The sequence below is a fragment of the Chiloscyllium punctatum genome, chromosome 38, assembly GCF_047496795.1.
Source record: "Chiloscyllium punctatum isolate Juve2018m chromosome 38, sChiPun1.3, whole genome shotgun sequence".
Lineage (NCBI taxonomy): Eukaryota > Metazoa > Chordata > Chondrichthyes > Orectolobiformes > Hemiscylliidae > Chiloscyllium > Chiloscyllium punctatum.
In genome coordinates this window covers 24,388,522-24,403,741 of record NC_092776.1, presented here as the reverse complement: position 1 = coordinate 24,403,741, position 15,220 = coordinate 24,388,522, and the positions used below count along the sequence as shown (strand labels likewise).

Below are 15,220 nucleotides of genomic sequence, written 5' to 3'. Positions count from 1 at the left end.
CTTGTGGTGCTGTGGTAGCGTCCTGTCTCGGACCCAGAATCTACAAGAAACTGAGAGAAAATAGAGAGACGGGGCAGCAAGTCTCTTACGCTACTCGGAATGCGAGTGGGAGCTCTCACTTGGATTGACTGTCAGTAAAAGTTAACCCAGCAAAGATGTATTGCCATCAGGCAAATTGGCGAAGGAAGTAATTGATGGAAAAAATGTTTTAAAACTGTTTGAATTTATATAATAAACCTGTGTGTTCTTCACACATCAGTGGTTAGGGTCAAAAATTAAATGTGTCATTATGTTGTTGGTATTATTCACAGACTCGGTCCAGCAAAAGGAGTTATATTTCTGGCTACATGTTGCACTCTATCCAGTGACCAAGAAACATGAGAGTAAATGGTCTGTGTACATTAAAATAATGATCATTAAGTTTATTTAAATATCAATTAAGCTTTGTTTTGTCATGGATTAAGTCCTGGAAGTAGTTTTGGATCAATTGACTTTAAAGTACTTTGGAACCAATTTACTTTAATGACTTCTAAGTTTTAGACCATTGCATATCCAAAAACAGGCTGCATCAATTTTTTTTAACATTATTGGTTGCATCTTATTGTACGTTTTAGCCTTTTTGGTTTTTTAAAATTACTTCCTGCTTGTGGCTGTCCACTGCAGATTTATTCTCAAATTATAGTACGTGAAACTGCAAGTTTCACAAACATGTTTTAAAGACAGCGTATTCACATTGTAATGACAAAGATGAAGAAGAAATGGTATTTGGTGTGATTATTCCTCAGTTTATTAAATATATTGCTCTTTGTAAGGCAAATCAAGTACATTAGACCTCATAACTGCAAGATATTTGCAGTAAATTTCTTAGCTGAAGCATTCTACTAAACTGTCTTCCCATCTTTATTACATGGAATTAATATAAAGAAAGAACAAGAGAGCAAAGAATAACTCATCATATTTTAAGCAGACTCTGTAGCAGTTTAAATCTACCATAAAACAGCACTTGCCACAAAGAACAAATGCCCTGAATTGCTACTTAATTTGTTTTGCTTCATTGGGTTAAAACAAATACAAATCAAGATATGGAAAAAAAGTCCCAGCTTTGACTAATCCTATTAGATTGCTTACAGGCAGATTAACACCTCAACCATGAAACAAAATCTGCCATTGCAACATATGCACAGAATTTGCACTGTAGTGTGTGCCTAGACTAAGCTCACAGAGTGGAGTTTGAGTTAATTGATAAAGTAGTTCAAGTGCTATTGACCAGGCCAAGCTGTGCCAATAGCTGCACTGTGGATCAGGGAGTGATGGGGAATTTGATTAGGATTCCAATTGTTTGCCATTGTATTGATCCCTGCTGTAAGTAGGTGAGTGGGTGTTGAATCAAAATAAAATCAGACTTAAGGATTTTGCAAATATGTTGGGAATTAAACTTCATAAAATTATCCAAATTTTATTTGAAGAGACAATATTATAAGTAGTGTATACAATTCTCTGCATCTGCATTATACATTTATTTGATTCAGATTTTTGCTAATACTTATTGAATTGAGTTGAACAATTATTAGTTGGATATTTATTTATTTTAATTATTAACTGTTAGTATGGGGTACAGATGTTATTGAATTTCTCAGATTTAAATATTAGTATTACCAGCTTCTGTGATCACACACCTTTCTGGATATTTACATTAAGTTCAGGGTATTCTGGTATGCTCAAAACTTACATTAATAACTCTTGTCATGCTTTAGACATGTCTGAAATGGAAGATGAATCCTCTCCCATACCAGGAACAGAGGAAGATGACAAAGCATCCGGGGGGGATGTTGTTGATGCAAAGCCAGACAGATCATCAAGATTCCTAAATTTCAAGTAAGCTTTAAATGTGTAGATGGTAAATTTGTCTTCACCAATGTTTCACTGTACTTTGTGAAATGCCTCATATAATGTACCTGCCTGCTGGTTCTGGTGTCTGACATTCAGAAATCTCTGGCTATGTCTGTCCGAAGCTGTGCAGATGAGATGCTGATATCTATTTGGCTTCTCTGGCTTACCTCAAATTCTTCAAAATTCAAAGTTCAGATAGGATGATTTAAATCCTGACAACAGGGTTACAAATTGTTTGATTTAAGCTTTATCAAGCACTGCATATTTCCGCGAGTGATAAATAGAGATGTTAATTGAAGATTCTACTCTTTTGAAGTTTCTCTGATTTACTGAGTCATTTCATTAACTCAGTTCTCTCTTCACAAATGCTGTCAGACCTATTGAGATTCTCCAACACTCCAAATCCTAGAATCATACAGTACAGAAGAGACCCTGAAGCAAATTGAGTCTGTATTGCCAAAACTACACTAAATCTATATTAGTACTGTTTTCCAGCACTCGGCCCATAGCCTTGAAAGTTATGACATTTCAAGTCCTAATTCAAGTACTTTTTACTGTTTGAGGTTACCAACTTTCACTGCCTTCCTAGGCAAGGGGTCCAGATCCCCACCACCCTCTGGCTGATAAAGAATTTCCTCAAATCACTGCTAAATCTTCTGCCTTTCACCTTAAAATTGTATCCTCTTGTTACTGATCCTCCAACTAAGGGGAACAAACCCATAACCTTACACACCTGTATCAGGTCCCCTCTCAACCTTCTCTGCTCCAGAGAAAACAACCTGAGATTATCCAGCCTATCTTCATTGTTGAAATGCTGTATACCAAGCACCATTCTGGTGAATCTTCTCTGCACCCCCATCAGTGCAATCACATTCTTCTTATTGTGTGGTGACCAGAACTGCACACAGTACTACAGCTGTGCCCTAAGTAAGATTCTGTACAGTTTCAACATAATCTCCTGCTCTTATAATCTATGCCTCAATTTACAAAGGCAAGTATCCCATATGCTGCCTTAACTACCCTATTAACCTGCCCTGGCACCTTCAAGTGTCCCACAGTTCCTCTGTTCCTTCTGAACTTCCTACAGAATCCACTATATTTTGTTTTGCTTATTACTGATTTTCTTTGTTTTCTTCTTTGTGTTGCCAAACCAAAAAACTCTGTGTAAAAGGTTGCTGAACTGAAGTGGGTGAGAAATTCAGGAGGAGTTCATTCAGCCAATTGTGCTGGTGCTAATTTATTACTCTGGGAAGTTCAAAACTAATCCTATTGCCCTGCTCTCTCTTCCCTTTGCTGGATATCTTCCCCAGTTTCAAATATTTATCCAATATTTTTCTTTAAAGGATATGACAGCCTTAACTCCTCTCTGTTACAAAACCTTCTCAAACAATGTTCTGTGTAAAGTAATTATGCCTCACTTTTCAATTCAGTTCCTTGATACTTGTTTTAAAATTTAATCTCTGATCATTGAATGTCTGGCAGTAAAGGTAGTTTTTGTTATTATGGATATTAGAATTCCTCTGATTTTTCTTTTCTTAATCCTTCCCTCCTGCAGTTAAAACTGTCCTACTTATCCTAAGTCTCTCTCACCTATAATTTTACTTTCCTTGATATCATCCTCCCTTTGTATTGCTTTAATGTCCACTGCTGCTTGTAAAAGCTCCTCTGCCAGTATTTTCTCGAAGCAACACGTAGGCAATGGCCGAGTGGTATTGTCAATAGACTGTTAATCCAAGTCCCCAGAACGGTGCCTGGGTTTGAATTCCACCATGGCTGATGGGATCGACTTTAGACAAGAAAACTGCCATGCTTACCTGGTCTGGCCTATGTTTGATTCCAGTCCCACAACAATGTGGTTGACCCTTAGCAAACCTCTGGGCTGGAATACACAATAAAAGCCAGCCCAGTGATGCCCTCATTCTACCAGTGAATAAGAAAGGATCCTGACATCAGACAGTGTTGGGGTGTGTCAGGGATGGGGGGGGGGGGGGATTGCTGCTGGATTGTGGTGAATTTTAAAACTACAAACATTTGGGATTCATATTACAAATATATAAAAGCTTGTCAGACAGAAAAGAATCATATTTTGGCTAAATGTTTTTCAAGTCTGAGTTGGATGATTATTGGGATGTATCGTTAGAAATTCGAGCAATGTATCTGCATTCTCACGATCGTCAGTCTTACTATTAGAAATCTGTAGTCACATTTTACATTTTAATGGCCTGTTGCCTTTTCCAGAATGCCTCTACTTTTATATTTTCGCTGTCACATTTTTCTTTTTAAACTTATCCACCTTATGCCCAGGTATTCTCTTTTCTAATCAACCTGTTTAGAGATGTTGTTACACACCTCTGGAGCAGGTGGGACTTGAACCTGGGCCTCCCAGTCCAGGGCTAGGGATCCTGGCACTGTGCCACAAGAGGGCCCCCTTATGCACAAGCAAAACCATTTTTGAAAATCTGTTAACTTGAATCATAAGACCATCAGAAACAAACAGAGACAGAAGTAGGCCATTTAGAGCTTTGAACCCACTCTACCATTCAATGAGTTCATGTCTGTCTCGTGACATGCTGACCACACTCTGCAGTAGGTCATGTTTGACACAACGTACCCTGCCTGTGGTCAGCATTTAGACCAATTAATAAATTATGTATGAATGGATGAAGCCAGTATGGCTGATTCTTCCTGGTTCAGAGGTCAAAGGAGATTAAACAAATTGCCACACCATGTGAAATGCACTTATCTATCCCTGCACTGAGACAAATTGAGTGAGGACACTTTGCCTGGATTGACTTTTCGGATGCTTTGCTTCACCTGAGACAATTGGCCATTTCAGCCACATGACCTTGTTTCATTTTCCTTTGATCCCTGGCCCCTCCAGGTATTGTTTGCTTTGAATCACCTCTATTAATTATACAAGAGTAGGTTAGACAGATAACGTATTGTAACTTTGATTCTATTGTGTCAAAAAAACCAAGTAAGTAATATTACTGTTGAATTACTGTTAGCAATTTTCACTAACTTTATTCAAAGCCATTGCATTACTTAAATGTAACTTGACTTTTTTTGTTTTGGAGTTGACAAATTTAATTGGTGCAATGTGAAAGAACATCTTCTAACCTGATTTGGCCTTTTTAAATTGTTAATTTTGCTGCAAAACGTACATTTGAAAGGCTTGCTCTTTTTTAATGAAAGTAGGGCAAGTGAGATTTGTAAATTCAGTAATATCATTTGTTTGCATATGTCAGTTACATTTTGGAAGCCCCATTACCACTGTCGACCCCTTCCAATACATTAAAGCGATGTTGCAAAATTTTGGAGTCAGGGAAGAAGCAGGATTACTGTTCTGTTGTTTTGTTTTTGGTGTTGTGGAAAGCTAAAGGTCAGATGAACATAGAAACAGGAGCTGATTATCTTGTTTGACTCCATTCCCTCCTCACTGACAGTTGGATTGAGAGGTTGGCTAACAGGGCCATAGGTCTCTATAGGCTGCAGCCAGGCAGGACTTGGAGGCCTTGGTTGTAGATGGTTGGGGAAGATCGCAGTCCAGAGCCAGGTGAGGGTGAGGGAAGTAGAATAACACAGCCTTAGTGTGGTGAGAAGAGCTCAGAGCCAGAAGGTCAGGCAAGCTGAAGGATTGGGTAAACCATACAGAGCCATGCAATATTGGGGGTTGGTGGGGGTGGGGGGGACATTATTAGCTTAGGGCTCATCGGGGAGGGCTAGAATCAGGGGTCATTTAGGGCATTTAGGATCAGGGTTTGCTGAGAGGGGTTTTGACAGTACTATGGCTTTGAGAGGTGTATTTGGTCCTTTTTTTCACATGAAGCAAGGTTGAGACCGAGATGCTGATTGGCCTACTCAAAGACAACAGAATAAATGGTTTGTGAGGCCTTGGGGTCTGTGTTTAAAAATTGGAACAATAGTAGCAACCTGAATGGGTGGGATTAAGCTCCCAAAAAAAAACAGATTTTTAATTTTAGCTTTTTAGTAGCAGTTGCTGGGGTCTTGATACTGGATATGGAAGCTGTAGTACAGCTCTCCCTGCTACTCTCTCTCTGTTTTCTCTTGATGTCTTTTCCTCCTGGACTGGAGAATTGCATGTGAGACAATCTATTTTACTGCTTTTGCCTTTGCCAAGCATGTGTATATGGGATATTACTATATTGGAACAGTTGCTAGTTAGTCATTAAATAATATACTATTCTATAAAGTCTTCTAATAGAGCTACATTATTCCAATTTCTTATTTCTTTTGTTGGATTTTAACTATAGTGTATGACTGCAGTGGATTTTACTTCAAGACTGGCAATTTGACCCGTTGAATTGCATCCAGAACACTATGCCTGGCATTTCATTTTAAAATAAAAATAAGTCTAGATTATCTTCTTAATATGTATTTAGGAGGCTTGGTCTGGTCCATAGCAGGTTAGAGTGCAGTTTCAATTTGCAGGAGTGTTAGGTTCAGGGTTCATTTTGACGGGGGGGGCTAGGCCACAGGCCAGAAATTATTGGAGATGGAAGCCACATGGAAAAGATCAGATGGATCAGGTGAATCGAAAGTCGCCAGCAACCCAGAAGACTTTAAGATGCTCTCTCATTAAGAAAGACAGCAGGGGGTGAGTTTAACCTGAGGATCGAGGTTGACAAAACATGGTGACTTCAGCCGTTACAGGATTTGAACCGTAGCTGTTGCCATCACTCTATGGCAAACCAGCAATCTGAGCTGAAGGATCAAGACAGACAGGATCGGAGATCGAGGGGAGAGGATGGGGAGGTTTACGGATTGTTGGCCGCACGATGCTGGGAAATGGGTGATGAAGGAAAACTGGCTGCAACAGTTAAATGGAAAAGGTATCAACCTCCTTTCGATCCGGGCTTTTCCCAAATTCTGGAAAATGCAGCCATCCAGGATTAAATTTAAAATTAAACTGGAGACATGCATCCTAATTATAAAATGTGAATTGTCAACTGTCCTCCTTTTGAGTAGATAGGTTGCCTTCCCTATTTATCGCTGCAATTTGTTTTAAAATATAGTGCCTCATTGCAAGAGAAAGAAAAGACAAATGTATCCTGTCCACCTGATAAAACAATGTGAATGTACATTTTATAGCTTTCTTCTCCTAGTTTACTATTGAGAAAATTGTCTCAATCAGCATTGCGATTGTCAGCAAAGGTGTAAGAGGCTTGGATGACCTCAGCAGCTTGTTAAGTCACTGGGAGCCCTCTGAATAGTCCTATAGAAAAGTCCAGCGTGACCCGCTGCTGACTCGGGGGGATTTGTAAATGTTGAATGGCCTCACTTGAACCATTATTCAGTGTCACACAGAGTAATGGTAGAGCATGACCATTTTCTGACCTGTTGCTGTTTCAGATAGCCAGATAAAGATTTGCAGATGCAGAGTGGAGTCCCAATTAATGTGGAATGCAGGTATGTGTTTGTAAACTTTCCGAGTGCTTGTACCTATGGACGTGCTTCAGTTCATATTAAAACGGCCCTGTGCAGCTAAATTCAGAGAGTGTTGTGAGCTCTGGGCACACATGGATTCCTCTGAACAAAACTGAGTTGGACTGATGCCAAGTCACCGTGAGGTCTGTCTCCAAACGTCCATCTCTTTTCCTCACTTTTATTTGCAAAATGATTTGAGCCTGGTCACATGTATTATGCAGCCATGTTGCCAGGATTTTGCCAAACTCCCATAATAATATGGCAAGCACATCAGAATAGTATCTCAGATTGCTGTACTGAATCATTGTTAATCTGCATGCTCAAATTGACAGCTTGTTTGGGTGTGTTTAATATCTTTTTGTAACAAAAATGAAAGTCATCTATTCAAATGTGCTTACAACTGGAAAGCTCTTTGAATCCAAATTGGACATCGAGCTCATTATTATTTCTTGTTTGAAGCTACATGTTGTCACTGAATGGTGTTACTCTTGTTCAGATTTTTTTTTAACTATTCCTTGCCTTTTTGGAAAATGTCAGTGCCATCATAATATTTCAGTCATTTAAATATGCCAGACTGAGCCTTTCTTTAAGAGTTAACATTTTCATTGTTCAGACTCTGGATGCCAGTTGTAAAAAGCTGAGTTTTCCTCTAATTTTAAAGGATATCTGTTACCTTTATTTAAATTTGACCACCTGAAAATAAGTACTTCTTGTTGCTGAAGTACCACTTTCTTACCAGCAGTGGGTAATGCAGTACACAATCTAATATGCTGCTGGTGTTACCCATTTAAATGTTATTTTAAATGAGTAAAGTGTCTGGCTTTAAAAGCTTGCTTGGCTAACCACAGTAACTGTGTAGAGTTTGTCATTCAAATACAAAGTAAATTAGAAAGTGCACTGTTTAGCAGGGAGGAGAAGGCATCATCTCTCAAATGCTGCGGAAACAGACTAACTGAACCAGCTGCTGTGAGACATTGCAGACCCATCCTGTTAAATTTGCAAAGGTCAGTGAAGAAGCTCTTAAGTTTACATTTCAGCATCAATCCACTACAGAATGTAGGGAGAGTTTGCTCAGATAACAAACCACTGATAAAGTACATGTTTCCTTATTGGGTTAAATTGTAGTTGCAGAAATTAATACATCAGGTGCATGAATAAGCAACTAAATTTAGAAAGCTCTGCATTAGTAATTCTGTGTATGGTGTTCAATGATATGTATACACAAATAGGAGCACGCGTTCTGAACCATGCTTCACAACAGTTGTATGTTGTAGATGTGGATGCAGCAAATTTCCTGTATCTTTAATAGAGCTTTTCATATGCTTGCCACATGAGTTTTTCTCATTTATTACTGCATTATTTCAAGATAATTTAATGTTTTATCATACCATCTTCAATTTGTAATGAGTATTATTTTAAATCAGTGTTTAAAAAGCTTTACAACAGGCAGAATTTTCAGCCGCCACATCAGAGGCCCACGCTGTAAGGGAAATTGTCACCGCACTGTAATCTTTATCAAATTGGTAATGTGATGGCGAGAGGCTGGACTCGTGTCTACAATGGCTCATACACTCAGAGTTGGAAGATATATAGTAGGCAGTCTGGCTGGAAAGTGGCAGAATACCAAAATGGATGTGCCCTCTCAACCTTTTTAAATATTAAAATGAAGAAGTAGCCTTTGCAGCACAGTCACCAGTGCAGTGTCACAAAGCAGAGCTTACCACAGTGGGAGCCTGAGACGGCTACAATGCTGGTTCAGCCAGGAAGGCCTCTCAGGAAGGCAGCAGCCCGAAAATTTCTAAGCTGCCGTTAGGTAGTTCAATTCGCTGATCTCGGTTTGTGGGTACATAACTATGACGCCTCAGAGGGAAAAATTATCAGTACTTAAAAATAAATGTACTGGCTCTCCATTACGAATTAAAGAAGATGAGTTGGACCAGTGTTTCAGATCCACCTGTCGATAGGCATGATGGACTCAATTGAGCAGCATGTTGACTGGCAGCGCTATTTTCAGTACATGCTCTACTTGTTTCTGGCCCCTTTGGGGACTCAAAAGTTCTGTCTTCTATTGCTGTAAAATTTTTCCCATTTAGTTTCAAAATCCCTGTTCAGATCTGAAATTTAGAATCATGGTCGGTTCCATGTTTAACTGTTCCTCATGAAGGAAGGCACACATTTGCTCAAATAGCACAGCTCCGTAGAGGACTTGCAGTGCATGTTGCGTTTAGTTGACAGGTAGCTGTATCACAGAGGTTATGATGTCTGGTTTGCTATATGGCACAAAGATTTTATTCGTTTTATATGAGGTGTTACTCCTGTGAGTCTATTGAGAAGAAACACGAGAGAACTTAGCAGGGAATTATTAACCGAGACTAGAATGTCCCTCGCTCTGATGAAGCAGCCCAAAAATCTTCCCTAATCTCTTTCCTGCTTGAGAAATTTAGTTGGTGGACCATGATTGGCTGCCTTTGCCGTTAAAAAGTAGCCAAATCTAACTGTTATGAAGGTCACTATGACATTAGCGATAAGATACTGGATAAACTGATATGTGAATGGCTTGCCTTCTTTAAAGGATCTCTCCCTATACCATTGAAAGAGACAGGGAAATATATTAATAGCAAACATTTGATTTGATTTACTCTGAAAAAAAATTCTTGCAAACTATGCTGTGGAGCTATTTATAATTTAAGGCTGGTAAAATTACCAGAAACAAAGACTTGCTCAGAGAAATCCAGGCAATGTATTGTTTTGTTTTGAAATAATTTTGCAACTGAAAAATAAGGTTTGCGCTTAACAGGGTTTACTTTGTTACCTTCACTTGAGGAATTTCCCCAAACTCATCCAGCAGCTGCAGCCAGGAATACTAGCAGCTTCCTTCTGCAAAGACTCATTGTCATAGTCAGACACCAGAGGAGTGGCTACGTTTTTAAAATCTCTTTCATTCTAGCTTAAGAAATCCTCCCCTCTGACGGTATGTTGTTGTCTGGCGGTGCAAGCTCCAGAAGAGGAGTCAAAATTTTCTGAATAAAGTATGTGTAAAGTGTAAACTCAGACTGTGTCAGCATTTTCAAGCAAAAGTGTTTTTGTGAAAAGGTTGAGGGAGTTACAAATTATAACTCTATCTAGTTGTGACAACACGTAATGGCAGAGATTGGACATAAGTCAATTTTATTAAACACTAATGCTACTGAAAGTAGGGGAGCTATTTCACAATTCATATGGAATTTAATGCCCTCCACTGTGCCAGGTTTGGTGGTTGAGGTCTCTGGCACCTTCCTACCTCTGTCCAGATTTAAATCTGTGGAGAAAAGGCCATGAAAGAGTTCATAAAAGGCTTAATGTTGGGAGGGAGGGTTTATTAAGAGGCTTCAATCCACTGCTGCTGGTTCCTCTCATCCTTGGATGGGGGACTTGCCATGCACAAAGTAAACATGTTTGTGGGTCTCCAAAGGGGAGCAAAGGTATCAATATCACATCAACCAAGCCAGCCCCTTCTGCACCTTCTCATGCTGCTGGGCTTGCTGTGTTCTTCCAGCCTCCTGCTTGTCTACCTTGGATTCCAGCATCTGCAGATTTTTAGTCTCTAAGCCAGCATTGCAAGACAGACCTGCTGAGAGCTTCATCCCTTACACTTACTGCTGGACATCACCAATTCCTCCCAGTCTTGGCTTGCATTCCCTATGGCTGGCCATCAGCAAAGGAGGCAAGGCAGAACAGTCTCCAGCTCTGAAGCCAGCAGGAGGGACCCTGCCATTAAACATTACCATTAAAGTGCTCGCTGCATTTGCTGCTGCCATAGGCATTAATTTTTTGCAATTCTTTAGCATTTGTACTTGTTTGAAGCATCATTTTGTAACTTTTTAACAACCTTAAATGTACTTCTGTAGAAAAGAATGTAGTGATATTTTGGAATATCCCCTGCTACTACAGCTGCTGCTTGATGCAATGGTTCTTGAAGCTGACAATTCCACTTCTAATAAGGTGATTTTATTATGCCCCTCAATCCCCATTTAATTTAATCCATTCTGTATAACCCAGAAGCAAGTTGATCATTCTGTTATTTGATTTTGGAGCTCTTCCTGTAATTACTATTTGCAAATTATTTGCAACTGATGCTTGGCAAAGATGTTGGTTAGTGAAAAAGCTTCTTTTTCTCCTCCAAGGCTATTAGCCTACACTTCAAACAAAGGTTCTGTCCTTTGGTAGGATTTTCCCAACCGACATTTGAACTCTACTGTACATCATAAGACCAAAAAAAAAGGCCATTCGGCCCATAGAGACTGCTCCACCATTCACTCATGGCTAATAGGTTTCTCAACCCTGTTATCCTGCCTTCTTCTCAGAAGCTTTGATTCCCTTACTAATCAAGAACCTATCTATCTCTGTCTTAAGTACACTCAATGACTTGGCCTTCACAGCCTTCTCCAGTAATGAGTTTGATAGATTCATTACCCACTGGCTGAAGAAATTCCTCCTCATCTCAGTTCTGAAGGGTCTTCCCTTCATTCTGAGACTGTAGCCTTGGGTCCTAGTCTCTCCTAGTGTTGAAAATACTTTCTCCACGTCCACTCTACTCAAGGCTTTTTCATATTTTGTGCTTTTCGATCAGATCTCCCATCATCCTTTTAAACTCCTTTGAGTGCAGACCTAGAGTCCCCAAGCACTCCTTCATCCCCGGGATCATCTTTGTAAACCTCTAGACCCTCTCCAAGGCTAGCACATCCTTCCTTAGATAGGGTGCCCAAAACTGTTCTCAATATTTCAAATGAGGTCTAACCTGAGCCTTGTTCAACCTCAGCAGTACCTTTCTGCCCTTGTACTCTAGCCTTCTCTAAATGAATGCAAAGAGTGCTTTCGCTTTCCTCACTCCTAGCTCATTTCCTACCTCAAACGGGGGCCAGAAGCAAACTTTGAGTGTGGCATGACTACTAAACATTAGCCCCTTCTGGATGACCAATTAATGCTCAATTCAATGCAGGATAGTGGGTGGGCTCCAGTGGCCAGCGGACCAGGCCTTTTGGCACTGAAGTAGCAGCAAGATATAGGATTGTGGGTAAGTGGGAGAGGGCACTTCAAAATACAGGTACCCACTCTCCAATTTGTTTATGTTTTCATTTTAAGAAGAAAGCTAATTTGCTGCTGGCCCATTACTCCATATGAGGGAGAAGTTGCAGCAGGCAAGGGCGGGCCACTTGACTTGCCGGGAGTGCAGATCCCACAATCCAGAAGCTGCCTCCCGGAACTTGGAGATCAATTGTGAAATCCCGGTCAGCTTCCATAATGGGCCTTGAAAGACCATTAACAATTTCAATTGGATATTCGCCATATGCAAACATACATTGCTTCCCGTTCCATTGTACCTGCTCCCCACACCTCTATCCCAGGAATCCCAGTGTCCCTTCCTGGGGAAAGTGGCTGCTGGTGCTGTGGGAGGGAAATGGCCAATAAACTGGAATGCAAGTTGGTGCTACAAAAATTCCATGTCTGCCTCTTCCCTGTTCCTGAATAAAACTACCGATTTGTGTTTGATAACTTTAATCATTAAGATGTCCATGTCAACCATGGGTCCGTACCTCAAAGCAAAACTTAAACAGAATATTTTGGGAATGCGCGTGAGATTTGGAAGATTGGATGATCAGTTAGTGTTGAACATGCTTTGCTTAGAATCTTTTTGACTGATGAGCCATCTGTGGTTCTGTCAGAGGCAGGAGAGGAGTAATGTTAAAATGGACAAACCGATGAATATCTGTACTGTGATCAGCCGAGCATATGCTGTGTAAGATCAGTTTGTTTTGGTGAAATACTATTGTGCTGTGCCATGATGAATCATTTGATGGACAGCTTTGGATGTGTTGTAAAGGGTTAAGAGTTGATCAAGTGCAATAACCCCACCCACTGAGATGGTGCCAGGAAGATTTGGTGGGAGAGAAATTTGGTGAGAGACAGATTTGAAGTCAACAGTCTTTGTAGCAATTTAGAGCCTATTCTTATTGTCTGTAAATAATTGCAGAGAAGCAACAAGCTACACCATGTTTTCTATATCAGTGTGTGTGTTACACCTGAAGGTGGTCACGTTCAATATTGTAAAGCTAGTAAAGAGCCACACACTGATGGAGATAACATACTCAAGAGTTTTTTTTATTACAGGAGGCAAAGCTGCTACAAATGCAATCAAACATGCAATGTAAGCTAAGCATTAAATTGATACGTTGAAAGTGTCTAGCTTTTATTGGAAGTCAGCTGCCAGATACCATAAGGTTAACCCACTGTGTGATCCATTCTTTATTTCTTCTGTTTTATCAGAAACTCATAGATATATTTGTTTGTGTTATCTAGAGTTTTTGTTTTCTCTTCCAGCCCTGCCATGTTACAAATTTGTGTTTACACCTTGATTCTAATCATGATGGCTGGGGCACTGTGTTTAAGGCTGGGTGTGTCTTTGGTTAAAAAGCTGGCTTTCCCAAACAAATGAAATATTTGCATATTTTCGCAAATTTCTCTTACAGTAAGTGAACAGGAAGTTGTACAGTTATTTAAATACCAAACGCATAAGGAATTGTTTTCTTTACTGGCTCCTGATACTTAGAACAACAATGTGCATACTTCTTTGTGTCGTTCCCTGCTGATCGGAAATACCTTTTAATGTTTAGTTTTATTCAAGTGTCCAAGCAGCGGAAATGATGTGGTCTGACATTTCTGCACACCAGTGGCTGGTCTGGTGCAGCATATAATCACTTCCTCATATCAACAGATCTGCCTCAGGCAACCTCATCTGAGTGCACAGTCTCTTCCCTCAAAATAATCACTCTTCAATAAAGGCCAGTTTTACCAAATAAAGTCAACTCCTGTTACACGACTGCTAAATTTCAACCCTGAAACTGAGGATAAAATGCCAACGTAACGAATGAGACTGGAGCAGAGTTAATGTGATGTTTCTGCTCAGGAATTGCAGCAGAATGTACCTGCATTATGTTGTTCATGCATCAGCCTATGCCCATGTTCTGTATATATTAAATTAATTTTAACAAGCTAGTCAGTTCTCTCTGTTGTACGGCTGCACATTGTGTTGATTTTGCCATAGACAGTGTGATGACATATTACATAAATGCATCTAATATTTTCTCTAACTTGGCATCATCTGTTAAGTTGAGAAGCTTTACTCTCTGTTTCAATAAAGTATAACAAGTATTTGAGCATAAGCAAATATTTAATGGTTTTCTAGAGTTCATTCCAAATTAAAATTAAAATTTGCATTTGTATGCTTTTGATAACCATTGAACAAATCAAAATGTTTTATTGCTGATTCAAGTTAATTTTTGAGAATGCAGTCACTGTTGTAGGAAATGCAGGAACTTTGAGCCTAGGCTCCTGCAAGTAGCAGTGCGATGATAGCCAGATAATCTGTTTCTTAGGGCAATGGTACCCACGCGGTCTTGCAGGTTGGGTTTGTCACTGCCTGGTTTCTCTTTGCGGTGTGTGACAATAGCAAGTTGTAGGATGAGAATAAGTAATGATGAGATGTTAATGCATGCAAATTGGACTCTTGCAGTCCACTCGTTTGGGTGCAAAATTGAACTTTTTTTTCTTCTTGATATTGAGAATTTTTTTTAATCTCACTATATTTTCCCAACTCACTCGCTGTGGTCCAATCACTCAGAGGGTGAAATTTTCCCACTCCATGTGCTTAACGAATACAATGTTTATTAGAATCATAGAATCCCTCCAGTGTGGAAGCAGGCCACTTGGATCATCGAGTGCACACTGCGCCTCCAAAGAGCATCCCACCCAGACCCAGTCCCTAATCTATCCCTGTAACCCCACATTCTCCATGGCTAATCCACCCACTAGGCGCATCTTTGGACACTATGGGTAATTTAATATG

The 15,220-nt window shown here is 39.8% G+C and overlaps 1 protein-coding gene across 2 annotated transcripts in view; it reads left to right on the top strand.

Annotated features, from left to right (window-relative positions):
* Nucleotides 1-15,220, top strand: part of casp7 (caspase 7, apoptosis-related cysteine peptidase) — a 47,345-nt gene that overhangs the window by 8,797 nt on the left and 23,328 nt on the right. The window contains exons 1-2 of one of the 2 annotated variants that reach the window (XM_072557384.1): nucleotides 1,755-1,875; nucleotides 7,264-7,320. In XM_072557384.1, the coding sequence (XP_072413485.1) occupies nucleotides 7,286-7,320 (35 nt within the window). In that variant the 5' untranslated portion in view covers nucleotides 1,755-1,875; nucleotides 7,264-7,285. Of the gene's footprint in view, nucleotides 1-1,754; nucleotides 1,876-7,263; nucleotides 7,321-15,220 lie in introns of those variants that run through there. The other variant, XM_072557383.1, reaches the window with a different exon arrangement.